Source organism: Ochotona princeps, chromosome 8 (assembly GCF_030435755.1).
Source record: "Ochotona princeps isolate mOchPri1 chromosome 8, mOchPri1.hap1, whole genome shotgun sequence".
Taxonomy (NCBI): domain Eukaryota; kingdom Metazoa; phylum Chordata; class Mammalia; order Lagomorpha; family Ochotonidae; genus Ochotona; species Ochotona princeps.
In genome coordinates this window covers 46,817,327-46,843,865 of record NC_080839.1, presented here as the reverse complement: position 1 = coordinate 46,843,865, position 26,539 = coordinate 46,817,327, and the positions used below count along the sequence as shown (strand labels likewise).

General features: G+C 54.3%; 1 protein-coding gene across 1 annotated transcript; it reads left to right on the top strand.

Moving 5' to 3' along the window:
- The first annotated feature begins 445 nt into the window (after positions 1-445).
- Positions 446-21,792, top strand: FBXO41 (F-box protein 41). Its single transcript, XM_004582793.2, has 13 exons — positions 446-650; positions 12,806-13,869; positions 15,692-15,905; positions 16,371-16,444; positions 16,676-17,046; positions 18,273-18,514; positions 18,685-18,800; positions 18,924-19,076; positions 19,249-19,344; positions 20,025-20,143; positions 20,327-20,485; positions 21,281-21,396; positions 21,492-21,792. The coding sequence occupies exons 2-13, from the start codon at positions 12,962-12,964 to the stop codon at positions 21,552-21,554; spliced, it is 2,631 nt and encodes an 876-aa protein (XP_004582850.1). The 5' UTR covers positions 446-650; positions 12,806-12,961; the 3' UTR covers positions 21,555-21,792.
- Positions 21,793-26,539: the final 4,747 nt, after the last annotated feature.

Here is a 26,539-nt window from a genome sequence, read left to right as displayed (position 1 = left end):
ACGCATCCCAGGGTTTGCCCGCCGAGTGGTAGCAGGCCCAGGCTGGAGTGGTAGGAATCGGGCGAGAGGAGCAGATTAAAGGTGGGCGGCAGAGGCCACAGCTGGTGGTGCCGGGGCCGGGTTGTGCCCTGGGTGGTGCCTAGAGGTGGAAAGACAGGGATCGGGAGCGCGGCACGAGCAGTCCCTGCGCCCCCAGGGCGGCGCCGCGGGCCCCTCCCCCACCTGAGCCACCTCGAGCGGAAAACGTGGGGTCCGGGCGCAGCCGCCGCTGCCTGCAGCTGCCGCTCCCCATCTCGCCGAGAGCCCGCCCCGGAGGAGGGACCGGCTCCGCCCCACCTCCTCGCCACCTCCCTCCCCCTTCCCTTGCTCTCCTCCGGCCGCGCGCCCCCTCCTCCCTTCCCTCCTCCATCCTTCCCCCTCACCCCAACCCGGGTTTGTGCGCCCCTCCCGCTGCGACTGACTGGGAGGCTCGGCCGCCCCCGCCCCAAGAGGGAGGCGGGGGCGCTGGCCACGGCGGCCACCCGAGGCTGCGGAGGGGAACGAGATCCGAGGCCCCGAGGCGGCCCTGCCTCTGGGCCGGGCACGCGGGGGCTGTCTCGGCACCCCCAGTCCGGGACCACGGGGCCTGGCCTCGCCGCGGGGTGGCGGAGGTAAGGGTGAGTCGCGGGCGCGCTGCGGGACTGCTACGGGAGAGGGCTGGCAGGAAGGACCTTAGCCGCTGGCTCCTGCTCCCTTTGCTTCTACCCCACAGCCCCCTCCCCCGACAGAGGCCCGCGAGTCCACCCGACCGGGATGGATTCTGGGCTGGCCAGGCCAGAGACGAGCAAGGGGTTAATTTAAGGAATTAAAATCAGAACGATTTGAAACCAGCCTTCCCCTCCCCTCCCCCCTTTGCCAGTCGTGATCACCAAGCCAGGTCCGACGTGGGAGGTGGGGGGTGGGGGGTGGGCGGGTCGGGCTCCAGCACTCCACTGGGATTCTGAACCCTTGGAGGAAGGGTGCAGAAGGAGGGAGGAGCGGGAGCACTCCCAAACCCCAGCCATCCCCCAACCTGCCTCTGAGGTGGGGGAGGGGCTCGGTGCTGAGGCCTGGCTGGGCACCTGTGTAGGTCTGCGTGGCGGTGTGCACGTGTGTGTACCCTGTTTCTGTCTCCTTGCATTCTGGTACCTACGCTGTCACTGTGCCCAGGGTGCGTCTGGAGGGGTCTGCATTGCTTTGCATGTGAGCAAGTGAGCCTGTGTGCCGGAGCACCCGCTGTTCCCAGTTGCCTGAGAGGACAGAGTGGGACTTGCTCTTTCCTCAGGTCGAGTCTGCAGCAGGGGCCTGGATGGTTTTCTGGGTGTGGGATCCAAGTGCTGGAGCCTATGTGTGTGTGTGTGTGTGACCTTGGGAGGTGTTAGCTTGTGTGCTGGAGCAGGCATGAGCAGGATCTTAGAACAGAAAAGGCAGTGATGGGGCTGTCTGGAGGCAGGGTACTGGCCTTCCTGACCCGTAGGCTTTTCACGTTTCTGGGAGGGATGGACGTGGGGCCCCAGCTGCAGGTGTGGGAAGCCAGACACCCAGCCTTCCTGAGGGGCCTAGAAGGGTTTAGAGAGGCAAGAGCCCTCCTTTCATCCCACCTACAGGGGTGTCACTGGAGGGAGGGGACTGTAGACTTAGCCCCATCCTTAGAATACCTCCACCTGCTGGCTGATGCCTCCTAGCAGCCCGGATCTCAGAGCTTCCTTTGGTTTGTAACTCCATCTGTCCACATCCAAACCTTCTGCCCTCACTCTGTCATTTCTACCTGCTCCTGCATGTGGATTGGCCGTGGAAACAGGAGGAAAGAGCTGGTGGGCCCTGGAGGCCAAGTGGGAGGGAGAGGAGGTAACCATGGGCGTGGGAAGGCATCTAAGGCAGGGGGCCAGAAGCAGGCAGGAGAGGGCAAGCCATCAACCAAACCTGCTGTAACTTCTCGGTTTTGCCTGACATGAATTAACCAGGGACAAAAAGACACACATACACACGTGTGCATTCCAGTGTTCGGTGAGTCTCACACTCACCAAGCATGCCTCACTTGTTTTTGGTGAAAAGTATTTGTAGTGGGAAGGGGGTGATGGTTGTAGAAAAGTGATTGCCATCTTGCCTTCCTACCCTTCTGATGCCCCAACACAGCCTTGGTGACTCATGCAACAAACACTCATCAATGAAAGTGAGGCAGACATCTGTGAGCCTTACAGCACGGGAGAGGATACCCCTCCCCACCAGAGGGGACAGAGTTGAGACAGAGACCAGAGATTATGAAGTCAGTGGTGCTGGATTCAAATCTCCCCACATCACAGTTACAGCTAGGCCGTGGTGTGTAACAAACCACCCTGCCATTGAGGGACTAGAACAGTGGTGACTAAGATTTTCTCCTAGTCTGTGGCTTGGCAGTGGCTGTGCACTGTACTGGTCTCACTTGTTTTCTCACACAGCTGTCTTAAGTTGAGGAGCTGGCAGGAGAGGATTGTCAAGGGGCCTCTTATTCTTGGAGTCCATCTCCCTCTGGCATCTAGTCATTACATTGTCCAGGTCCAGCTTTAGAGATTTTTTAAAAAACATATCTATCTGTTTTTATTGGAAAGGCAAATTTACAGAGAGAAGGAGAGACAAAGATCTTACATCCACTGGTTCACTCCCTAAATGCCCACAACAGCTCAAGCTGTGCCAATCCAAAACCAGGAGCTTCTTCCAGGTCTTCTCTGTGGGAGCAGGGTCCCAAACATTTGGGCCATCCTCTACTGTTTTCCCAGACCAATAGCAGAGAGCTGAATGGGAAGTGGAACAGCCAGGACAAAAACCAACACCCATATGGGATACCAGCTCTTGAAGATGGAGAATCAATCTGTTGTGCCACCACACTGGCCCTTCAGCCCAGTTTCTGGCATGGCAATTAAACTCCATGATTAAGTATTCCAGGAGAAAGTCCTAAGGTACGGCTGCTTATCAAACCTCTTCCTGCTGCAGGCTAGCTAATGTCTCACAGGCTGAAGCAAGTCACATGGCCAAGTGTGTGCAGAAGGGAAGCACAGGTTAGGAAGCACAGCTCACAGGGACTACCGAAGTAACCATGTGTTCAAGTCCTGACTGGCGTTGGACAAACAACGCAATTCCTCCAAGCCTCCATTTCATCAGCATAATATGGAGACAATAGCCAAGGCACTTCAAAAAGCTAGTAGTAAAGCAGGATTAAAATATCTCTGATTAGGGGACCGGCGCAATAGCTAATCCTCCACCTTCAAGTGCCAGCATCCCATGTAGGTGCCAATTCATGTCTCGGCTGCTCTACTTCCCATCCAGCTCAATGCTTGTGGTTGGAAAGTCAGCGGAAGATGACCCAAGGCCTTGGGATGACCCAGTGCCTTCCACCCTTGTGGAAGATCCAGAAGAAGCTTCTGGCTCCTGGCTTCAGATTGGTTCAGCTCCAGCCACTGTGGCCATTTGGGAAGTGAAGCAGCAGATGGAAGATCTTTCTCTGCTTTTTCTTCTCTCTGGAAGTCTGCCTTTCCAATAAAAATAAACCTTTTAAAAAAATCTTTCTTTGATTGCACAAATATGCATTCTGTCTGAACTTTGTGAAGACTTTGTGTACCGCCAGCCCTGTGGCATGGACTAGCATGAAGTAGTATGTTGTCTGGTTGGAATAATCAGTAGACAGATGTTCAGTGTGTTGATTGTCAGCCGCTTAACAACATGACCGTCTTCATTTGTTGTTGTCGTATACCCTGTGCCTGGCATGGGCCTTAGGCTTGACTTCTTTTGCTGGGTAGATAGAATGAGGTTTGGGAGATCAGCCTGAGTGAGTGACAGCATGAAGATGCGAGTTCTTACCTCCCAGTGGGTGACTGATAGAGCCAGGGAAACACCTGTTATTCAAGGTGATTCTTGCTTTGATTTAATTGAAACAGTTCATCAAGTTCCATGATAGTGAGCGGTGGAAATTAGTTTCCTGGAATCAATTAAGTCATCCAGCACTCAGTGTGATTTCTCTAACAACATATTGATGTGTACTGTGTGTGAGGCGTCACTTGCACTGTCCCAGCCTTGCATGCATGCATAAGGAGGGATCTGACATGCAGACGTGTGCCCCTATGAGTATGCAATACCTGTTACCATCCTTGAAAAGCTATGGTAAGGAACGATTCATGCTGTGGCGTGAACTGAGCAGGAGGAGGGGGTTAGAGAAAGAAGGAAGTCATGGAAAAGGTGTCTTATGAGCAAGTAGGGCCTCACGTTGGAGAAGGAAGTCCCTGGAAGAAGGCCAGCAACAGCCTAGATTTGGACAACATATGGCACTTTTCAGTGGGGCAAAGCCTCACTAGTATGCAAATGAGAGGGGAGCAGAGGGGAGCCAGGTCAAATCTAGCAGACCTGGAGGGCAGGCAAGGCAGGGTGGACTTTACCTCTCAGGAGATAGCCAGCCTTCAGAGACTGGATAAAATGACATGACTGAATGCCTATTTGCAGAGAACCCTGAAGGCCATAAAGAATCAATGCTTGAGAAGTTAGCTGGTATTATATGGTCTCGATGGTCCAGAGGAAGCAGGTAGAGGCCTGAACTGGATAGTGGCTGTGGGGAAAGTCAGATGTTTAGAAAGCATTGTTGCCTGAGCACTTAGAATTCTGAAGGGGCTGGTGAGTCGCTGTCCAGGGTGCTGAGTAGATTGTGAAGCTGTTGACCAAGATGGGGAAAAAGAAGCAGGCATGAAGGTGGATTTTGCGGTATTGTAAGTTCTGTATTAGCCATACTAAGTGTTGTGCCAGCCACATTGAAGTGGTGCCCTTTTTTTTTTTTTTTTTTAAAGATTTATTCATTTTATTACAGCCAGATATACACAGAGGAGGAGAGACAGAGAGGAAGATCTTCCATCCGATGATTCACTCCCCAAGTGAGCCGCAACGGGCCGATGCGCGCCGATCCGAAGCCGGGAACCTGGAACCTCTTCCGGGTCTCCCGCGCGGGTGCAGTGTCCCAAAGCATTGGGCCGTCCTCAACTGCTTTCCCAGGCCACAAGCAGGGAGCTGGATGGGAAGTGGAGCTGCCGGGATTAGAACCGGCGCCCATATGGGATCCCGGGGCTTTCAAGGCGAGGACTTTAGCCGCTAGACCACGCCGCCGGGCCCAGTGGTGCCCCTTTCATTCTCTACCTTTCTGCTGGCTGCTTCTAAGAGGCAGTTTTAGAAAACAAATTGCCATCCATTTCGGGGCTGAGTTATCTGCCTCAGGTCAGCAGAAGTAATGGTATAGAGTGGAATTACATTATCTCCAAGAATCCTTTGAGTATGTTTGGGTCTTGCTCATCATAGCAATTGCTCTGATTCACCCATGTGGTCTGCTGCCCTTCCTAGTGGATCTCCTTGTGTGCACTCATGGTCTTTCCTCCCATATGAGGCAGGCTCACACATCAGCAAGCAGCCCTCCTGAAGTCCCCAGTGCACACCCGGCCTCCTGCTCAGCCATACGCTGTCAGCACTATCTCCACTGTGGACTATGTCTTCTCTCCTTGACATTCTTGTCCCCATTTCTGCTGCTGGTTCTTCTACCTCCCTTGTGTCTATGAGCACCCAACACTTCCCCTTGCTCACGTCTCTGTACTGTCTCCTGGGGCCTGCATGTCCAATTCCATTTTTATGCTTAAGCTGTCAAAACTATTTTTGGTTCCATATTGCAAACTTTGTACTCCATATCTCTGTTTCCAAGACTCACTGGAATCTCAGGTTCAAGGAATCCACAACCAGACTCATGGTCTGCCTTCTGTCCTTACTAAGCCACATCTTCATCTACCCAGTTGCTCAAAACCCAAACCCGAGTCTCCCTCGGACTCCTTCCTTTTTTACCTGCCACAGTTATTCTGTCTCCAGACTTGCCTCACTCTTCTTCCTTACATTGCCCAGATCTCAATGCTAGGTTAAGTGTCAAATCCTGTGCTAGTCTCTTGCCTAACACTTTTAACATTTAAATTATTTTTTTACATTATTATTTGAAAGACAGCAAGACATCTTCCATCCACTGGTTCATGTCCCAAATGACTACAACAGTAGAGGCTGGGCTGGTCCAAAGCCAGCTGCCTGGAACTTGATTCATGTCTCTCATATGGGTATCAGGGACCCAAGTAATTGAGCCAACACTTGCTGCCAGCCAGAGTACACAGCACTGTCTCCCCAGCTCTTGGCTCAGCTTCATTTGATGTTGTCACGTTTTCTTCCCCACCATGAGTGAGTTTCCTCTGTGTGGTGATGAAGATTACACAAAGCACATCTTCATCCTAGCATGTAATCCCAGAAGGCCACAGGATGCCTTAATCTTTCATATCAACTCCCAGTGAAGAATTGTGACTGTTTCACATGAGGAATGGGCCCAATTCTGAGTCAATTGCTGTGGCCAAGGAGAGGGGGGTTCTAGGTTGGCCAGGCCTTGGTTATGTGTCTACCCTACTAGTATTGACAGCCCTGCCAGAATCACATGGATTTCGGGGCTACTCCCCAAAGGATGCAGTGTTGCTGTCACAGGAAGTGTTAGGAATTTGACGTACTGAATGGATAAAAATGGCGACTCCTACTGCAGCATTGGTCAGCAAGCACGTGGTTGAGAAAGCTACTGAAAATGCAAAAGGAGCCATGTTTCACCAGAGTGAACAGTGAGAAGATGACTGCAGACAGGAGCCAGGGCAGGCACATTTCTGAAGTTGGTTGCACTAGTCTGAATAGGTAAGACTCATACAACTAAAAGCCTAAGGGGGAAAAAAGCTCTGACTAGTTCAGCTGGTAGGATTCTTCTATCTCAGAATGTTGAGGTGAGCTTGAAAGAAAGCACACCTAAGCTAGGTGTTTCAGGTGGGAGAAGCCTACCATGCCTGGGTATGGCAAGAAGCGGGGGCAGCTGGAGAAGCAGGCCAGTCTCAGGGCTGCACAAGCTGCTGACTCCTGCAGACTAGAATCCGAAGACGAAACTCCGAGTGTCCTGTTTTGGTGTTCATTGCATGGGACTGTGGTGGAATTTGAACAGACAGCTCTTCTGTGTTGTTTGTTGTTGTTGTTGTTGTTTTTCCTTCTCTCCATCCCAACTCCCTGCCTCCTTCCTCTTCTTGCTCACATCCAGGCAAAGCTTTGTGTTCATCAAAGGAGGTGTGTTGATCTAGACAAAAATATTTCTAAGAATGATTCATAGTCATTCCTAAGCTCCAGCAGATGGAGGAAATCTGGGGCAGGCTAGCCTTAAGTGATGGCCACTTGGGGCCCAGGAATCTCTCCTCCACTCCACAGGTACATCCCTCCATAAACCTGGGTCCCAGATTTCTCTCTTTCCGCGGTTCTTAGAGCCTGCCTAGCAGGGTGCTGTGCAAGCAAAAGGGGTGCTTCAAGAGTGCATAGTGTGGAGGAGGAGGCCTTGAAAAGTGCCCCCTACCAGAAGCACCGACACTTAGTGGGGACTGGTGGGCACACTCAAAAGTCCTGCTACTAAGCCAGCCATACACTGCACGACAGCCTCATCTTGAGCAGGTATGAGTGGCTGGGAACTGAATTCTCTAACATCTCTAGTAACTTTATCAACTTCTTCAGCTTTGTCTATTGCTATCGGTCTATTCAGATTTTCTGTTTCTTTTTGAGTCAGTTTTATCATTGATATTGCTCCTAGATCAGCATTCAGTTCATCCAGATGAAAAATGTAAACCAAGAGTGGCACCTGTTAGGAATTTCAAAAGATCTCTGTGCCAGCGGCAACATCCCTTTGTTTTCATTCATAGTGTTAGGTATGTGTTTCCTTGTCTCTTTGTCTTTGAAGATTCCCTGGAAGGCTATTTATTTTGTTAGTCTTTTTAGACAATCATCCTTGGGATTTACCTGTCAAGACTACTTGTTGGATTTTATTTTACCTAAAAGATGGTGATGTTGGGACAATGACTAAATATTTCCTTAAAAAAAGAGAGAGCAAAGGCCAGTTCCATACCTACTGAGGGGTTTGTGGATAAAATAATGTGACAGCTAGGATTTGCTAAAAGTTCGCCTATGCCGAGAAAGGGGCATGTATGAGGCAGGGAAGGAGTGGGCAAATGAAACAAAGTTGGCTGTGAGTTGAACATTGCTGAAGCTGGATCATGGGTAGGAATAAATCCTGTACTTTCTCTGTTTTTCTCTAAAATGAAAATGTTTTCAAAACTCCTTTTCTTACCCTGCACACCAAACATTCCTAGTTATGTGTATGTAAAAGGAAATCATGAATAGATTTCATGCTATCCGGTCATTGTCAGCTTATGATATCATGAGTAAAGCCCTAACTTTAGAATAATATTCTGGAAGTTAAAACCACATATGTTGAAAAGGGAAACATGTTTCTCTAATCTTGAGGTAGGGACAGACTGCCGAAATGTGGCAGCAAGCTCAGAAATCATAGAAACTGGGACTGGCTCTTGGCATAGGGATTAAGCTGGCTACTTAGGAAGGCCACATCCTAGATCAGAGGGCATGGGTTCTAGCCTGCCTCCATACTAGCTTCCTGCTGATGCCCCGCTGGGAGGCAGCAGCTGATGGCCCCAGTATTTGGGTCCCTGCCACCCACAAGGGAGACTCAAATATTTGGCTCCTGTCTTTGGCCCATCCTTGCCTAAACAGGGAACCAGTGGATGACAGACCTCTTTGTCTCCCTCCCTTTCTGCCTGCCTTTCAACTAAAAAAGTAAGCAAATTATCTTAAAAAATTATAATTTACTTCTGCATACTTTAAATATCAATAAAGACCATGAACAAAAGTAAAAGCCAATCAACATACTTGAGAAATATTCTCAGCACATAACTGACAAAGATCAATATTATCAAATGCTTTTGCCAATCAATGAGAAAATCCCAGTGTTCTGTATAAAAGTGAACAAAATGGCCATAGGCAAGTCACCAAAAAGTGACTGGTAAATGTGTGGGAAAACGGCCAACCATTGTAATCAAAGAAACGTAAGTGGAACAGCCGGCCCGTTTTTCCCTTCCAAGTTGGCAAGAGCATCGCGAGGCCAGACCGTGAAGCTGAGGGTTTGGCTTGGTTGATAGACAATGGGGAGCCTCTGCTGGAGTTGAGCAACAGTCATCTGCAGAAAGAGGAATCGGGGGTTTTGAAGGCCATGAACTACTATACAGCTGAGGGCAGGGCCAGTAGACAGGTGTGACACAGCCGTGACCACAAAAGAGAATGCCCGTGCTGGGTGCAAGCATCCTGAAGCAAATAGGAAGCTGGCTGGTGGCCTTGCTGGGAGGCAGTGGCACTGCTGATCTAAGCAGGGTGCTGGGGAGTGGGGTTTTTCTTTGTCTCCTTGCTGGAGACTAGTACCCAACTCAGACCATGAGAGAGCCTCTAAACACCTGCTGCATCCACACAGATGACAAACCCAGGCACATCCTGATGTGTGTGCCCCAGGGGCATCATCAGGGGTTTCCTCCTCCTTGTTCCCCAAAGAGAGGACAGAAATGACCCCAAGCAGCTCTGGGCTAACACTGTGCCAGCGCCAGCCGAGCACAGGTCCTAGGGTACTGCTATGGCTTGGATTCAGAAACTTGTCCATGATTGGCTTGGATCTGACCAAGGACACCTGTGTTGCCCTGGAGCTGAGGGTGGGGTCAGCCCTATCCAAACTCATTCAAAGTGGAGGGAATGGTTTTCTAAGGCAAAATTGAGGGTCAATCCCTGAAGGAGGACTGGGGCCAAGGTGCAAAAGCTATAGGTGTCCATGGTGTTCTACTTGCTGGCTGCCCAGCATCTACACAGATTCCCCACCCCTGTGCCATGGTTTAAATAGTCGTTCCCTCTTAGTCCCTGTGGAGGGGGTGTCATCGCAAGCTTCTCCAGGCTCCCTCTCTGAGTCACCACATTTAGCCTCCATGCAGCAGCTTGGCAATGGCTATCTGGCCCATGAGGTCCTAAGTAAGCCCCTCCTGGCCTTCACATCTTTCACTAGACTGCAATATTGAAGAAAAACTTGGAAAGCTGTAAGAACCAACCCCCGCCCTGCTGGCCCCCTCACCCCCTCCAAGCTGGTGAGCAGTTGAGGAAAACCACCTGCAGCTCCCCATAGCTGATAGGTCCTGGGGCCATTGACTGAAGGGTCTACCCACCAATCAGTGGTTCTGATTCTACTCTTTCTGCCTTCCAGCTTGGTGATCACAGCTGAGAGGTACTAACTGAGGGGTACTTGGGCAGGGTGAAGAGTGACCTTAGAGGCAGAGTAACCCTTGCCTTTGCATTTACAGGTTTCTGGGTTTTTCTCTGGTCATAGACTTTCCTGAATTATTAGGAAGCTTTTAAGTCAATGTTCACCCAGTCATCCCCAGATCCATTAACCAAAGCTGGAGGTTCATTGAAGGTCACAGTTCTGAAGCAGAGTCCCTGGTGGTGGTGGTGAGGGAAGGGAGTGGTGGTCTCTTAGCAACAGGCATTGGAGGATTCTGTCCTTGCCAGAGCCACGGTTCCCAGGGTTCCGTTGCGTTCAGTGGGGTGGGGAGTGAGGATCTCTGTCCAGTGGGGAAGGAAGGCTGCTGCAGGCCCCACACAAGCTTCCCCGGGTTCCCAGCCTCCCAGTCTTTGCTTAAACTGACTGGAGCTTGATGCAGAGAACACCTCGTAGTGATTTCATTCTTAGCCATCTTGCGTTTCTGGCCTCAGGCAGAAAAGAGCAGTCTGTGTTTTCTTTCACTGTCCCCCACTGGGTGTGTCTCCTGACCTGACATGATTGAGACCAAGGGAAAGACGACAACCCCAATACCCTACATATTTCCAGGAGTTCCTTAAAGCTCCAGCTGGGGCATGGCCTTGGGACGGCCTTGACCTCTGCCCCAGGAGCCACAAGAGACATAGAGACATTTTACCAAGCCTCTTTGGTATTAGGTACACCAGTTTCTGAATGGGCAATGGAAGAAGTGGCACCATCTTATCCCTCCCCATCACCCCTAGTTTGGCTAACGCCTGTCTTAGGTTCAATTATTTGGGGGAAAAAAATTCTGTCTCTGATTCTGCTTTCTGATTCTGTAAGGAGTTTAAGCAAAAATGGGAACTGATTGGTCTAGACAATTGAACAAGCTGGAATCTCAGCATGTGGGGAGTTCATCTGGGTTGGCGCTGGTTTTCCAAGGGACAATGACAGTTCTAGCAGCTCTGGCCCTCGCCGTCCCTTGGGAATCAGAGCCCACACTATGCCCCTCGAGCAGTTCTAGGGTCATCCTAGGGTGCACTGGTTCTGGTGGGGGCAGCGGGCTCAGTGCCCGTTCCAGGATTCTAACTGGCCAGACTTGTCACCACCCAGACCACAGAACAAAGAAAGAGGGGTAGAGGAGGGTGGTCTCCCTAGGGTTGTAGCTGCGTGCCACTACTAGGGCAAAGGGAACAGAAGTCCACTTATGCGTCCTTGTGGAAAGGCCACAGGTGATGGGACGCAGGAGCAGGCCAGGATGAAGAGAAGGGGCCGAGGGCAGCATGTAGGAACAGAGGGATCTGTGGATTTGAACCAGATCACTGGCGGAGAGGACAGAGGCAGAGGGTGCCCAAAGGCAGACCCAAAGACTGCCCCATGAATAACCAGGAAGTTTAGAAAAGCAGCGAGGGAAGGAAATGGCAGAACCCAGAGGAAAAGCCAAAAAGATACATTGTGGTGTTCTGTGAAGATACAGGGCTCTGGAATCAGTCAGGGGACAGTGAAGGGCCTGCTGACAGCTGCAGTGTCTGAGGAGCCCAGTGGCCACAGCGGGGGTGTGTGCAGCCTGCTGGAAGGCAGTGAGGAACGCAAGGGGGTGGGGGGCAGGGAAAGATGCCCTACAGGGAGAGAAGAAAGATGGCAGCAGGAGTCAACGGTGTGGTGGGGAGGACGGGTCATAGAGCCCTAGGAGTGGCTGGCAGGCAGCCTGGCCAGAGGCATAACTGCAACCATTGCTAAGTCTGAGAACGGGATCTAGGGGCCTGGGTGAGTAGAGACCAGCGGGTATTGGGATGGGAGCAAACAACTTCCCAACACACACACAAATATCATTAGGGGAGGAACCTCTTTGTTTCTGTAACATGGTCCTAATAATTCAAGGCAGTGTGATAGCAGTGGTTTGCATGGTGAGAAGTAAACATCTAAACATCATGCGTTTAAGATATACACACACATATATACACGTGCATATTTACAAATATATGCGTATACACATATACCATATGCACACCTATATACACACATGTATACGTGTGCATGAAATGCATGTGGTGCATTCACCTTGCATTTGCAGTTTCCTGATCAACATATGTATGCATCTGCATCACCACCACTCAGATCAAGATGTGCACCACCCCTCCCAGGGGTGACCTCTACTGTGACTTCTGTCATTGGTGATTGTATCTGTTCTGCGGAATCCTGCAGCACACACCCCTTGGTCTGGCTTCTTTGCTGCAACATGATACTGAACACATGCATGCAAGTTGCCAGTACCGGCAGTTACTGGCCCTGTTTCAGAGAGAGGATTCCATTGTCCATGTACACAGTTTATCCATTCTACTGTTAGTGGGGGCTTGAGTTGTTTGCAAGCTTGCCACTATTATAAATAAACCCCCTTTTTAATGTTTCCTGTGAAGAAGTCACAGTCTCTCTTGCACAGTACCCGAGCCAGCTCCCTCTGGGAGAAGGTCAGGATGCTACTTTTCCTTTGCCCCACCCTCATGGGGGTGGGGAAGGCAGATAGGCCCTCCACCGGACGGGCGGGGTCACAGGGGGAGCTGCCGAGGGTGGCAGGGAACGTTGATACTGCCCATCTAAGACACACTTTCTCTGTTCCAGCCGCCTTGGTTCCCCGGCCACGGCTGCCGGCTGCCGGCGCCCTGAGCCTTCCCGACCCCGCAGAGGGCCTTGCCCACGGCCCCCGATGAGCGCGCCCGGCTGAAGGGCGGGGTGGCCGCGGTGGAGCCGGCGCTGAGCAGCGGGGGCGGCGGGGCCATGGCCTCGCTGGACCTGCCCTACCGCTGCCCGCGCTGTGGGGAGCACAAGCGCTTCCGGAGTCTTTCGTCGCTGCGCGCGCACCTGGAGTACAGCCACACCTACGAGACGCTCTACATTCTCTCCAAGACCAATAGCATCTGTGACGGCGCCGCCGCCGCCGCTGCTGCAGCTGCCGCTGCTGCCGCCTCTGGCTTCCCGCTGGCCCCCGAGCCCGCTGCCCTGCTGGCGGTGCCCGGTGCGCGGCGCGAGGTCTTCGAGAGCACGTCCTTCCAGGGCAAGGAGCAGACAGCCGCGCCTTCGCCCGCGGCGCCACACTTGCTACACCACCACCACCACCATCACGCGCCCCTCGCCCACTTCCCGGGCGACCTGGTGCCCGCCAGCTTGCCCTGCGACGAGCTGGCCGAGCCAGGCCTCGTGCCCGCTGCTCGCTACGCGTTACGCGAGATCGAGATCCCGCTGGGCGAGCTGTTCGCGCGCAAGTCGGTGGCATCCTCGGCGTGCTCCACGCCGCCACCTGGGCCAGGCCCTGGCACCTGCTCCGGACCCGCCTCTGCCTCCCCCGCTTCGCCCTCGCCTGCCGATGTGGCATACGAGGAGGGTTTGGCGCGCCTCAAGATCCGCGCGCTGGAGAAGCTAGAGGTGGACAGGCGGCTGGAGCGGCTGAGCGAGGAGGTGGAGCAGAAGATAGCGGGTCAGGTGGGCCGGCTGCAGGCCGAGCTGGAGCGCAAGGCGGCCGAGCTGGAGACGGCGCGGCAGGAGAGTGCGCGGCTGGGGCGCGAGAAGGAGGAGCTGGAGGAGCGTGCCTCCGAGCTCTCGCGCCAGGTGGACGTGAGCGTGGAGCTGCTGGCCTCGCTCAAGCAGGACCTGGTACACAAGGAGCAGGAGCTGAGCAGAAAGCAGCAGTGAGTAGGCCTGCAGGGGTGCTGAGGGTGGGCAAGTGTGTGTCTGTGTGTGTGTGTGCGCGCGCGAGCGTGCACACGCATCGACTCCACTGTTGCCCCAGCGAGTCTGAGTGTGTCTGAGGTTATAGCCGTTGCTTTTGGTGCAGGACTGATGGGGACCATGAGTGTGGATAGTGGAGTCAGGGTGTTATGACTGTGGGCCTCTATGTGGCATTTGGCTGCTAAGACTGGGTGTTTCTTTTCCTCTGATGATCCCAGCAAGTACCATGGCACCACATCCTCTTCTCACCTGACTACCGTAAACACAGCTCAATTTTCTCCCTTTTCCATCTTCAGATCACGCCCCAGCCCTGCACTCCCCTTGTGCTCCTCCTCCTCCTGTGCGTACCATTCCTAAAAGCAGGTGAAGCTGATGGCATTTCTCCCATTTGCTCCAACTCCACTTACCCTTTCCCGTATGCTACTGCCCCATCTCTCCTCACAGAAAAACTCCTGAACAAAGTTGTCTATACCCATTATGTTCCCTCTTGAGCCCGCCTGGGTCCTGTTTCCTTCTCTGCCATTGTTCTCATTGTCACTGGTGATGTCCGTGTTGCGACGACCGTGTCCTGGTCTCCTTTGGCCCTTCAGCAACAGGTGCCACAATGCATCTTCGAGGCTCCTCCGCTTGGCTCCCAGGATGCTGTCTCTAGGGAGCTTCTTTTGTTCATTCTCAGTCTTCTCTTTTCTGTGGCTTTTAAAAAAAGATTGTTTACTTTCACTCTATTTGAAAGAGAAAGAGAAATAGAGGTCTTCCAGCTGCCGATTCATTCCCCCAAATGCCTGCCACAACCCAAGGCTGGGCCAGGCTGAAGCCAGGAGCCTTCATCTCAATCTAGATCTCCTATGTGAGTGGCAGGGACCCAGGATACTCATGAAACAGGGAATTAGAATTGGGCATGGAGGTGAGACTTAACCCCGGACACTGAGGTGTCCCAAGCAGCACATCAGCTGCTGTACGAATGCCTACCCCTTCTCTGGACTTCAGGTGTAGAATGATTTTGTTGTTGTCGTTCATCTGTCCTCACAATGATGGAAACTCCAGGGCAGAGAATGAGAGCATCAAAGCCATGAAAGAATTCTCTTTCGATCTTTCAAATAAATTGAGCTGCATTAACATTTTGAAATGATCCATACTCCCTGAAGACCAGGCTTTCTCATGTTTTGTCCACTGCTCTGTCCCTGGCTCTGTGCCTGGTGCTAGAAGAAGCTCAGGAATGTTATAGGAGTGTATGTACAGCCATGGCTCAGGTAACTGCAGGTGCATGTGTTCATGCTACTCCAGGAGGCCTACACAGGCTGAGCCATCACATCCATTTCTCTTTGTGCAGTCACGTTTGTGTGTGTTGGAGTGTGTCTGTCGGACTGTGGCTCCCTGATTCTTCACATGTCAAGCTGAACATGTGTTATGAGGGCACCTGCGTGATTGAGTGGGCCTACATGTTGGGGTGTGTGCAGTGGCTGTGTGAGCCTGATAGAACTTTGTGTTGGGAGGCTGAGGATCGAGGCCACTAGCACCTGAGTGTGTCTGAGTTGTTGTATGAGGCATGTGTGTGAAGTATGCTAGATGCAGACATGTGGCTCTGGGTATGTGCCCAGGGGCAGCTGTATGGGGCTGTGTGTTCCTGATCCAGGGCTGGGGTCCGAGCATGGTCTCCAGGGTGCCATGGGCGGCTGCACCCATGGTGGCCCCCTGCACTGCTAGCTAGGCTAGCCTGGCTCTCCTGCAGAGGGTTGGGGACAGCCTGGCCAGGCCCTGAGTGAGAGACTGCTCCGGGCCCAGGGAGGTGGTGCAGATTGACCAGTTCCTGAAGGAGACAGCAGCGAGGGAGGCCAGTGCCAAGTTGCGGCTGCAACAGTTCATCGAGGAGCTGCTGGAGCGGGCGGACCGTGCCGAGAGGCAGTTGCAGGTCATTAGCAGCAGCTGCGGCAGCACACCCAGCGCAAGCCTGGGCCGAGGAGCTGCAGGTGCAGGGCCTCGGGGACCGGGACGAATGGTGAGTGCCCAGGGCCCTCCTTCCTCCCCTGCACACCAGCCCCCATCCCACATGACCTAATGACTGCCCCCCCACTTCCCCAGTACTCCATGCCTCCGCTTCCTTGGCTGCCCCCTAGCATCCTGAGTAGGGATGCGAGATAGGAAGTACTGGCCCGAGGCTGTGACCAAGGAGTCAATCCTGTGGCCATGGCCCTCAGGTGACCATCTTTGCCCATCTCTGCAGACCAGTGCCCGGGAGCCACAAGTAGGGGCCAAGGGTTGCTGGCTGGGTGGAGGGATGGGGCTGCTGAGCTGGTCTCTCTGGACTGTCTATCTGTCCATTTGTCCATCTTTCCCAACTTTGTCCCTTCTCTCTCTCTCTTCCTCTTCTCTCCCCCTGTTGCATCCTGATTTTCCTGCTCCTCCTCACTCCCTTGTCTCCTCCACCTGCCTTTCTTTCCCCTCCCACCCTGGGGGCCCACAGCGAGAGCACCATGCAGGCCCAGCCGTGGCAAGCACGTACGCGGTGTCACGGCATGGCTCCTCTCCCAGCACAGGGTAAGCCTTGGCCCAGCCTGCCCCTCGCAGCCCACCCTCACCCAGGGCAGCGCAACCAACCACACCTCTGGGCCCACCTTCCTCGGGTTCCTTGTGACTGCCTTGCTGAACTCAAGGGCTTTTGGGGAGCAGGGCGGGGGGCTGGCCCTTGGCTGGTAATTGGGGTGGAATGGAGAGTTGGGGTAGACCTGGAGGTTCTTGACCCTCACCAACCTGTCTACCCCACCTCAGGGCCTCCAGTCGGGTGCCAGCTGCATCCCAGAGCTCAGGCTGCTATGACAGCGACAGTCTGGAGCTGTCCCGGCCAGAGGAGGGGCCCCCTGAGGATGGTGGCCCTGGGGGCTTGAGCACCCGTGCCCAAACTGCTATCAGTGGCGGTGGTGGTGGCTCAGAGCGCTCCCAGCCCCCTCGGAGCTCAGGCCTGCGGCGCCAGGCCATCCAGAACTGGCAGCGTAGGCCCCGCCGACACAGCACCGAGGGGGAGGAGGGCGATGTCTCAGACGTAGGCTCACGCACCACGGAATCTGAGGCTGAGGGCCCCTCAGAAGCACCCCGCTCCGGGCCTGCGATGGCAGGGCCACTGAGCAGCTGCCGGCTCTCAGGTAAGTCCTGGGAGGGGGCACAGAGAGGCCTTTCCAAAGGGGCTGGACCCGCTGCGGGGCTAGGGTGGGGACTTGCCTGGGTCCTTTGCCCCAGTTTTGCCTACCTCTCTTATATGGCACCCTTCACCAGCCTGGGGCAGGGATGCATGTGGCCAGGGAGGGACACAGTAATGTCCAGGTGCTCAGGTCATGGCATGCAAGGACACAACATAGAAAGGACCAGTGCTACTGTGGAATGACTTAATGCACAGGAGAGTGGCGGACCCTGATGTCAGCTGTCAGCCTGGGGCTTTGGGGACAGCCCCTTCCATCTGCTCTCAGGTGTGCCCGGATGTGCACAGGTCAAGGGGCTGGGTTCAGGAGCCACTTTTTAAATTTTTTTTTATTAGAAAGGCAGATTTACAGTCAGGAGAGAAGGAGAGACACTAAAGGAAAGATTTTCCATCTGCTGGTTCACTCTCCAAATGGCTGCAACAGCTGGAGTTGAGTTGATCCAAAGCCAGGAGCCAAGAGCTTCTTCTGGGTCTCCGACACGGGTGCAGGGTCCCAAGGCTTTGGGCCATCCTCGACTGGTTTCACAGGCCATAAACAGGGAGCTGGATGGAAAGTGGAGCAGCCAGGACACGAGCTGGTGCCCATATGGGTTTCTGGTGTTTGCAAGGGGAGGATTAGCTAATCATGCTGGGTCTAAGAGCCACCCTTGAGAAGAACATTTAGATGGTGATGTGGCACGGCTCCCGAAGCTACTGCTTGCCATGTCCTCATCCTATAATGAAGTTCCTGTATTGAGCCACGGACGTTGTACTTTGGATCCAGCTTCCTGCTGATACACACCCTGGGAGGCAGGGAAGGATGGTGCTTGAGTCCCTCCCACTCCGGGTGGGAGGCCCAGGTGGAGCTCAATCTGGCCCAACCCCAATGCCTGTAAATGTTTGGGGCGTGAACATGTGGAGAGAAAACTCTCTCCGGTTCTTTTATTTTCAAATAAAAATAAATACGTTAAAAAGGGAAGACTCCCTGAGGAAGGGACACCTTTGCTAATCTGTATTAGGGATGAGGCTCCTGTAGAGGAGGAGCGAGCAGGAACCCCTTGTCCACCCCATGCCAAGGCACTTGCCTCTCCACTTGGGTCTTTGGTACCCGTTTTCCCCCCAAATCCTGCCCTTGCCTTCCTTGCATCCCACCCACATTCGCCCTCTGCCCTTTGACTCCTTGGTGTTCCGCAGCCCACCCAGAGGGAGGCAGTGGGCGAGGTCGGCGCGGCGACAGAGGCAGCCCGTCGCGCTCCAATGAGGTCATCAGCCCGGAGATCCTTAAGATGCGCGCCGCGCTCTTCTGCATCTTCACCTACCTGGACACGCGCACGCTGCTGCACGCCGCCGAGGTCTGCCGGGACTGGCGCTTCGTGGCCCGCCACCCGGCCGTCTGGACCCGGGTGCTGCTCGAGAACGCCCGCGTCTGCTCCAAGGTGCCTGCCCTTGCCCCCGCCCCGCTGCTGCACATCCACGTTCCCCCACCTCCTAGGCCGACAGAATCTGTCATTGCCAGGTCTGCTCCTGGCAACCCTTAGAAAAAAAACAACACCCTCAGTTCCCTGGGGCTGGCTCCCCCTCCAGTTAAGATCCCCTGTGCCCGCAGTTCCTGACGATGCTGGCGCAGTGGTGCACCCAGGCCCACTCGCTGACGCTGCAGAACCTGAAGCCCCGGCAGCGAGGCAAGAAGGAGAGCAAGGAGGAGTACGCCCGGAGTACCCGGTGAGGCCCAGGGCACCCAGGCGGGCAGGCAGGTGGTGCTTCTGGGCTGCCGCCGACCTGGAACAAAGCAGGGATGCTTCCCAGAGGAGGAGGTGGACACAAGCACCGCTTGGTCATCCCCAGGGGCTGCCTGGAAGCGGGGCTGGAGTCCCTGCTGAAGGCGGCCGGAGGGAACCTGCTGATCCTGCGCATTTCCCACTGTCCCAACATTCTCACCGACCGCTCTCTTTGGCTGGCCAGCTGTTACTGCCGTGCCCTGCAAGCTGTCACCTACAGGTGGGCACATTACCCCGGAAGCAAGGGCCCTAAGGGATCCATGGGCATTGCCCAGCTATCTCCCAGGGGTCTCAGGCAGCGGGACCCAAGTGCTGGGTGGCTCCAGGGCAGGAGGGCGTGGCAGTAGCAGAGGTTTCCAGGTGGGCAGTTTCAGCTTTGTTTGTCTCAGCAGGAGCGCCACAGACCCTGTGGGCCATGAGGTCATCTGGGCCTTGGGTGCAGGCTGCAGAGAGATCGTCTCCCTCCAGGTGGCGCCACTTCACCCCTGGTGAGCCTTGGCTGGGGTGAATGACAGGGAGCCAGGGCTGCTGGGGAGATGGAGGTTTTAGGAGAGCTTTAAACATCAGACAGAGGGTATCCCTCTGAGGAACCCAGTCATGTCTTGAGTTCTCACTGCAAAGTGAAGGTGATTACAGGGACCCACAGGCCATCTTAGGGCTGTGGCTGGCTCCCATGGGAGCAGATACAAAACCTGCAGAGCCTGCAGTCTGTGTTTCATGAACACACTGTTAAAAATAGCCAGGTGTGCTGGGCAGTTCAGGGAGGGCAGGTGCAATGTGTAGGCAAGCTGATCATGTGAGAATCCAGGGCTACAGCTGTCTGTCCATTGGTCGAAGGATTTTATGGAGGGAGTCATGGCCAGACTGGGCCTGCTGGCAGGGTGCTGTCCCCACTGCACCCTTGGGGCCTTGCACTGGTGGCTCATGGGGAAGAGGGGCATGAGGGGTTGAGGGAGGCAGGCATGGTCAGGCTGCTTGTGAGGCAGAATCTGCAGGGTGTGGGAGCAGGTCCGTGGGGGAGTAGTGAAAGATGACCCCTGCTTTCTGACTGGACCAGCTGGGTTGTTGGTGGTGGGGCACCTGGCTGAGACCGAGAGGGGTCCCAAAGCAGGCATACATGGGGTAGAGACCCAGAGTTCCCTGATGCCTTTCTCTCCTTGTTCTCCAGCCAGCAGCCCACACGCTTCAGTAACCGCTGCCTGCAGATGATTGGCCGCTGTTGGCCACACCTCCGGGCCCTGGGGGTCGGGGGTGCTGGCTGTGGGGTACAGGGCCTGGCATCACTAGGTGAGTCTTTTGCCTTGGGACTGCGGTGGGGAGTGGCAAAAAGTGGGCATGGATCCAGTACTGTCCTGTGAAATGGCACATGGACCTGTGCTGGGGGCGGGGGATAGGTGAGAGTCCCCTTGACCTTGGGAAGGGGTGACCTGAGGAGCTGGTCAGCGGGTCCTCCCTTGTTCCTCTTCCTAGCAAGAAACTGCATGCGGCTGCAGGTCCTGGAGCTGGACCACGTGTCAGAAATCACCCAGGAGGTGGCGGCTGAGGTCTGCCGGGAAGGCCTGAAGGGCCTGGAGATGCTGGTGCTCACAGCCACGCCTGTCACCCCTAAAGCCTTGCTGCATTTCAACAGTGAGCCCTGGGGGCTGGAGGGAGGATGCACTGGTACTGCGGCCACCCTGATGTGGGCTCTGGTCTGCGCTTTGCCACCATTGCCTGCTGAGGCTGGTGTGGCGCTTGGGGTCCCTCCAGCGTCTGGTCTAAACAGTTCAGCTCAGCAGAATTGTGTTGCCCTGTGCCCTGCCCATGTTGGAGACATGGCCTGTTCAATACCCTCCATGAGCCTCGGCACACAGCACATGTGGAATGGATGAAGAGCACAGATTTAGGATCGGCACTGCCCTAGTCTCCGCTGAGGCTCATTAACTGTGTGATTTTGGGCAAGTTACTACTCTGAGTGCTGTGTGCCTATCTCCCCAGCTTGCTGCAGTAAGTGGGAAGAGCAAACAAGGAGCATAAGCCCCTTGCTTCAGGGCAATTCCTTGGGGGTAAAGACTAGTCTCCCTGGGCTCCAAACCACATTCCTCTGGCCCCTGTCTCCCTCAGGCCACCCACTGCGCTCACTCTCCACCCCCAGCCCTTCACTAAGGGCCTTAGATGCTGGGCTCAGGCTGCTCTTGACCAAATGGTCCTGGACTGTTGATCAGGAGAGATTGATCAGGAGGACCCCACACCTTGGCCTTGACTGTCTTGCCATCTTCCCCTTCTTCAGTCTTGTGACCTCCAAAACTGACTGCTCAGCCAGCAGTCAGGGTCCCTTGGCTTTGGACTGTGCTCCAACCGCAGCAGTCTCTCCTGTCCCTCAGCCCTGGGGTCTGCCTTGTGCCCACCTACTGCTCAGCCTTCACCTTGCCTATCTTTCCCCAGGCATTTGCCGAAACCTCAAGTCCATTGTGGTCCAGATAGGGATTGCTGATTACTTCAAAGAGCCCAGCAGCTCTGAGGCCCAGAAGCTGTTTGAGGACATGGTGACAAAACTCCAGGTGAGGGGTCAGTTCTGAGGCCACCCAAGCCCCACCCCCACCCCAGGGGGTGGGACCTGGCCCAAGAGGTGACTAATCCAGAGTTTGGTCCACAGGCCCTGCGACGGCGACCTGGCTTCTCCAAGATCCTGCACATCAAGGTGGAAGGTGGCTGCTAACCCGGGTGGGGGGCGGCAGGGCCCCTGCCGGCCCCACAGCAGAGCGTTCTCTTGGAACCTCTGGAGAAACCTTGGTTTGGACTGGACCTTCGGAGGCCTAGCGTTACCCTGGCTTCTAGGGACGGGTTGTTTCCTGTCCTCCTCCTGGACCAGTGGAGCAACAGGCCTGACCTGGGGTAGGGGCCTGGACAGAAGCTGCCCTCCGACCCCCACTCTGCCCCCAGCTGGAGCAGCCTTCTGGCACAGTCCTTGAGGAGCTGTCCCTACCAGCACCTGGGATCATCGCCCGGAGGACCTGCAATAACCATCCAGGGGCTCCTCAGCTGTCCAGGCAGGCTGCAAGCCAGAGGATACTCCACAGGCAGCTCAGACATGGAAGGGGAGGGGCATTCTGCTCCAACCTAGAGCCCCTCCCCAGCCCTCTGTGGGCTCCCCCTTCAGGCAGCTTGCTCCTAGTCCACCTTTTCTCGGAGCAATAGTGACAGGCCTGGGAGCCTAGGCATGTGGTCAGCTGAAAGCTAGTGGGGGCACCAGAGGGGAGGATAGGAGGATGCCAGGGAAGGGAAAATAGTCACCCAACAACTTGTCCTCAGGATGAGAGCATCCCTCCAGGGGGCTGGAGGCCCAGTGGAGAACACTCACATGTGGCTGTGGGAAAGACAAGCCCATCGCTCTTTGACCCACCGCATACCCTACTGCACCAGGGCAGAATTCAGAGCTTGAAAGGTGCATGTTTCTAAGCCTGCCATTCATTCCAGAAGGACTCTAGAAATTCCAGCCCTGGGGAGCTTGGTCAGTCGTGGCAAGTATTTTCTGTCTTGAGGGGTTTCCCTTAACCCAGGAGTGCAGGCAGGATAGGATGGTTTTTGGGTCCCCAGGCTGTACTGTATTCAGGGGCTGGAAGAAGCTGCGAGGGCCACACCTGCATTGCTTCAGTGTCTGTTGTTGGCTGCTTTAAGACACGAGCTTGGTGGGGGACCAGGGTAGAGGAGCATCCTCAACAGACCCTCTCCTTTGCCTAAGGCTCCGCCCATCAGAACTCCTACGGCAACTCAGAGGCTATAGGTCCTGCCAGCTCTCCTTTGGGAAGTTCTTTCCAGTGTCTAACCTAGACCCTCCTGTGGGCTCCCTTCTCTCCTGCACGGAATTGGCCCTCCTCCCTTACCCAATGAGCTGAGTCTAGTTGTGACATGAAGGCCCAAGCCTGGAGTACCCTGTTGAGCCCTCGGAGCTGGGGCTTAGCCATGCCCCCTGTTCCTCAGACACCACTGCCTAGGTCTAGCTCAGCTCCTTTCATTGCTGCTGACCTTTTCTCCTGTGGCTTTTTCTGTTCCTGCTGTTTGAAGGCCTGAAATACCAAGAGTATCACATTGGCCATGCATGAGGCCTTGGCTGTGTGTAGGAAGAAGCACAACTCTCCTTTCCTCCAGGGGTCTGGGAGCAAGGTGGAGGCCCATTCTGGGTCCCTGGAGCCCCTGCTGCCTGTGACCCCAAGACTATAGAGGTGCTGCCCTCCCTGCCTCCTGGACAAAGCACAAAGGGGTGTTCTGATTGGTGTGAGCTGGTGGGCAGGGAGGACTTTTCTTTGCCCTTGAGAACCTCCATCCCTGAAGGACAAGGTTCTGGGCTGTTTCTTCCTGGGTGGTGTCCACGGGATGCCTCGTGTCAGCCCTGGCAAAGGCAAACAGGGTACATGAGTGGTGAGCTAATGTGGTGCTAAGAGGACTGATGGCAGAGGCTCATTCATTCATTTGTGCACCACCAGCAAGAGGAGCTGAAGGGTGAACAAGTCCCACTTCCATGGGTTTTCCTAGGAAGCCCACTGAATCCTTCATCCCATTTTCTTGCTCTGCGAAAACATGTGGGAGTACGTAGTGCACAGTCCAGTGCTTGCCAATGCAGTGACAGGTTACAGTGCCTCCTGCTGCACAGCCACCACTGGGCAGCCTCCAAGCACGCTAGCTTCCGTGCACCCCTGACAACTGGCAGCTTTGCAGCCCCCTGCCTGGTGCCCTCTCCCAACCTGATGCTGTTCTTTTGAGCTCTTGCTTGCTGAGATTCTCCTGTAGGATGCTTGGCACCCCTAGGAGTACCCCCTGCTGCCCTCACTATCCTCACAGGGAGCCTACACTATCTTACTTGAGGAAGACACAAGAGGAATATCTGGAATAGCAAACCATGGTAGGCCCTGCTCCAGGGGTCCCTGGGTTGTGCAGTGACAGTGGTGGCCACTCTGTCCTTTGTGGTCTGGTCCCAGTCCCCAGCTGCTTCCCCCTTAGCAGCAATGGAGCCTGAAGATGCCTGTGTGCATCCATACCCAGAACCACACTTTCTGCTGGTCAGGAGCAGCTGCCTAAAGGGTTAAGGTTGCTCATAGTTTTAGTCCAGAGATACTCCAGTTTGAGCCAGTCCCTCAGGAATTGCTACAGGAAAGGCCACTGTGCAAGGTCTGGCCATCCTTTGCCTTTGGGTCCTGCGGCTCCCCAGTCCTGATTCGTGATCTTTTAGGTTCTACATCCGGAGCTGCCTGCACCCCCAAAACCTTCCAAGGCACTAAGTGGAGACTTTCCCCAAGTGACTGTTGGTGCCAAAGACCACATTCCTGGTAAACTTGGGAACCAGGAACTGGTGAGCGGTGTGCAGCCAAGTGCCCAGAGGAGCTTCTGAAGGCAATGGCATCTGTCCAGTGCACTCCTGTGGAGTCTCAGCCCTGGCACTGCTCTCTGCCCCTGGTGGCCATGCTGAACCACCAAGCCCTGCATTTCTGTATATATTGCTGTGTAATGTGTGTATTTATTCCTGGACAAGTGTGTTCATCTGCAGCCCTCATCTGGGTGAAGATCAGCATACCAGGGCTAAATTAGGCAATTTTCCCCCTAACCCTTTGGGACCTTAGCCAGTCCCAAGACTGCCCTGACAATCAGGCAGGCTCCCCACCATGAGGCCAAGCCTTTTTAGGTCTCAGCCAGCATGGCTCCAGGGAGGCTGAGCCCTGGGCCCCCCAACTTCAGCTGGACCCAGCAGGAGTCTTGTGTCCAGAGGCAGAGGTAATCAACTAGCCCCTGGACCCTGCCTTGCCACCAGTCAGGCTATGGCGAGCCTGGTCTGTGACAGGTAGCTTCTTCCCCCTACCCCAAGCACACCAGGCAGAAGGGTGGGGAGCAATTTTTGTTTCTTTTGTTTCTCAAGTGGTGCCTGTACCTCCAGCCCCCAGGGGCCTTCCCTGGCCCCACTTCCCTGCTCAACCTAGGCATCGCCATCCCAGCACTTTGCTCCACTTCACCCAGATGCCCTTTGCTGAATGTACCCGAGTGTATGTATTTAAAAGGACTCATGTGGGCGCCAGAGAATTTATGGCTCTGTATCCAATAAAAGATGTGAAATTGGCCTGTCTGTCCCAAGAGGTGAATGGTATGTAACTCTGCTTGTTCGTGTCACCTCAGCTTCCTATAGCTGAGTGCACAGTGGGAAACAGACAGTTCTGTCAGTGAAGAACCAAAACTTGACTCAGGACTGCATGCCTTGCATGTCCACATCCAAACAAACAGACCTTGGCATGTGCCATTTCTGACTCTCAGCTGGGAGAGATCATCTAAGGGCAAATACAGTCTAGTGAGTACAGCACTGGAGCTTTGGACAGCCAGCCAGGCTTTAACCTAGGGAACCCCAAGTGTCCATGATCGCTTGGTCTTGGCTTCAAAGAAAGAACTTTGGACAGCCAGCCAGGTTTTATCCTAGGAACCTCAAGTGTCCATGATGGCCTGGTCTTGACTTGAAAGAAAGAGCTTGCCCCACTGACTTATTTATTGTGGTCCTGAAACATTTGAAAAAAAGATCAGGTGTGCAGAGTTCAGCTGGTTCTTTTCAAACATGAGGCAAACAATGAGGATTTTGCAAATAAATGGAACAGTTAAGCCCCAAAACTTGGTCTACTTTTAAAACCACCAACTAACGAGGGATGCCAGACTTCAAGGCTTGGACCTGCCCACTGCCTTGTGCTTTCCAGCCCAACTAACCAGGATAACCAGGGTCCTGAGTCCTAGCTTCAGGCAGCAAATGTTTCAGTGGTTGACGGGAGTAACCATTCCTTTCCAGCTGCCAACAACTACTTGCTACAGCTAAGTTCAAGTCAGCCATCAGGACTGGCTCAAAGAAATGGGCTGCTAGACCCCATGAGGTTTCCAGTCCAGCAGTGCTGGCCAAAGGAGGATCCCCAACCCCAATCATTGCTAGATGTGGTCTTTTCTCCTCTGAAGGGTCACCAGAGTGGAGAGGCTGTGACATATCCAACATCTCTCCTAAGGGCCTCAGCCTCAAGATCTTGAGTAAGAACATAAAGTATGGGGCCCGGTGGCGTGGCCTAGTGGCTAAAGTCCTCACCTTGAACGCCCCGGGATCCCATATGGGCGCCAGTTCTAATCCCGGCAGCTCCACTTCCCATCCAGCTCCCTGCTTGTGGCCTGGGAAAGCACAGAGGACGGCCCAAAGCTTTGGGACCCTGCACTCACGTGGGAGACCCGGAAGAGGTTCCTGGTTTCCGGCTTTGTATTGGCATAGCACCGGCCATTGCAGCTCACTTGGGGAGTGAATCATCAGACGGAAGATCTTCCTCTCTGTCTCTCCTCCTCTCTGTATATCTGACTTTGTAATAAAATAAATAAATATTAAGAAAAAAAAAAAAAAAAAGAACACAAAGTATGAAGGCAGAAGGCACAGAAAGTTGCTCTGACAGAGAGCCCTACCTAACCAAGTCAGGGACAAGCATGACCCTGTTAAGAGCTCCAACTCCCATCATGCCACTTCCAAGGTCAAGGATGCAGCTATGGTGAAGTTTCCAGATGGGAGCCACCACTGCAGGGCTCAACCCAGGATTATCGGAAGATTTTTTTCTTTTTAACCTATTTGGCAAGTGATTGCAAAGCAACAATTTGTGTTACAGACATTTGAGTAAAATTACTGTGCCCAAATAATTTACAGTTAACTCT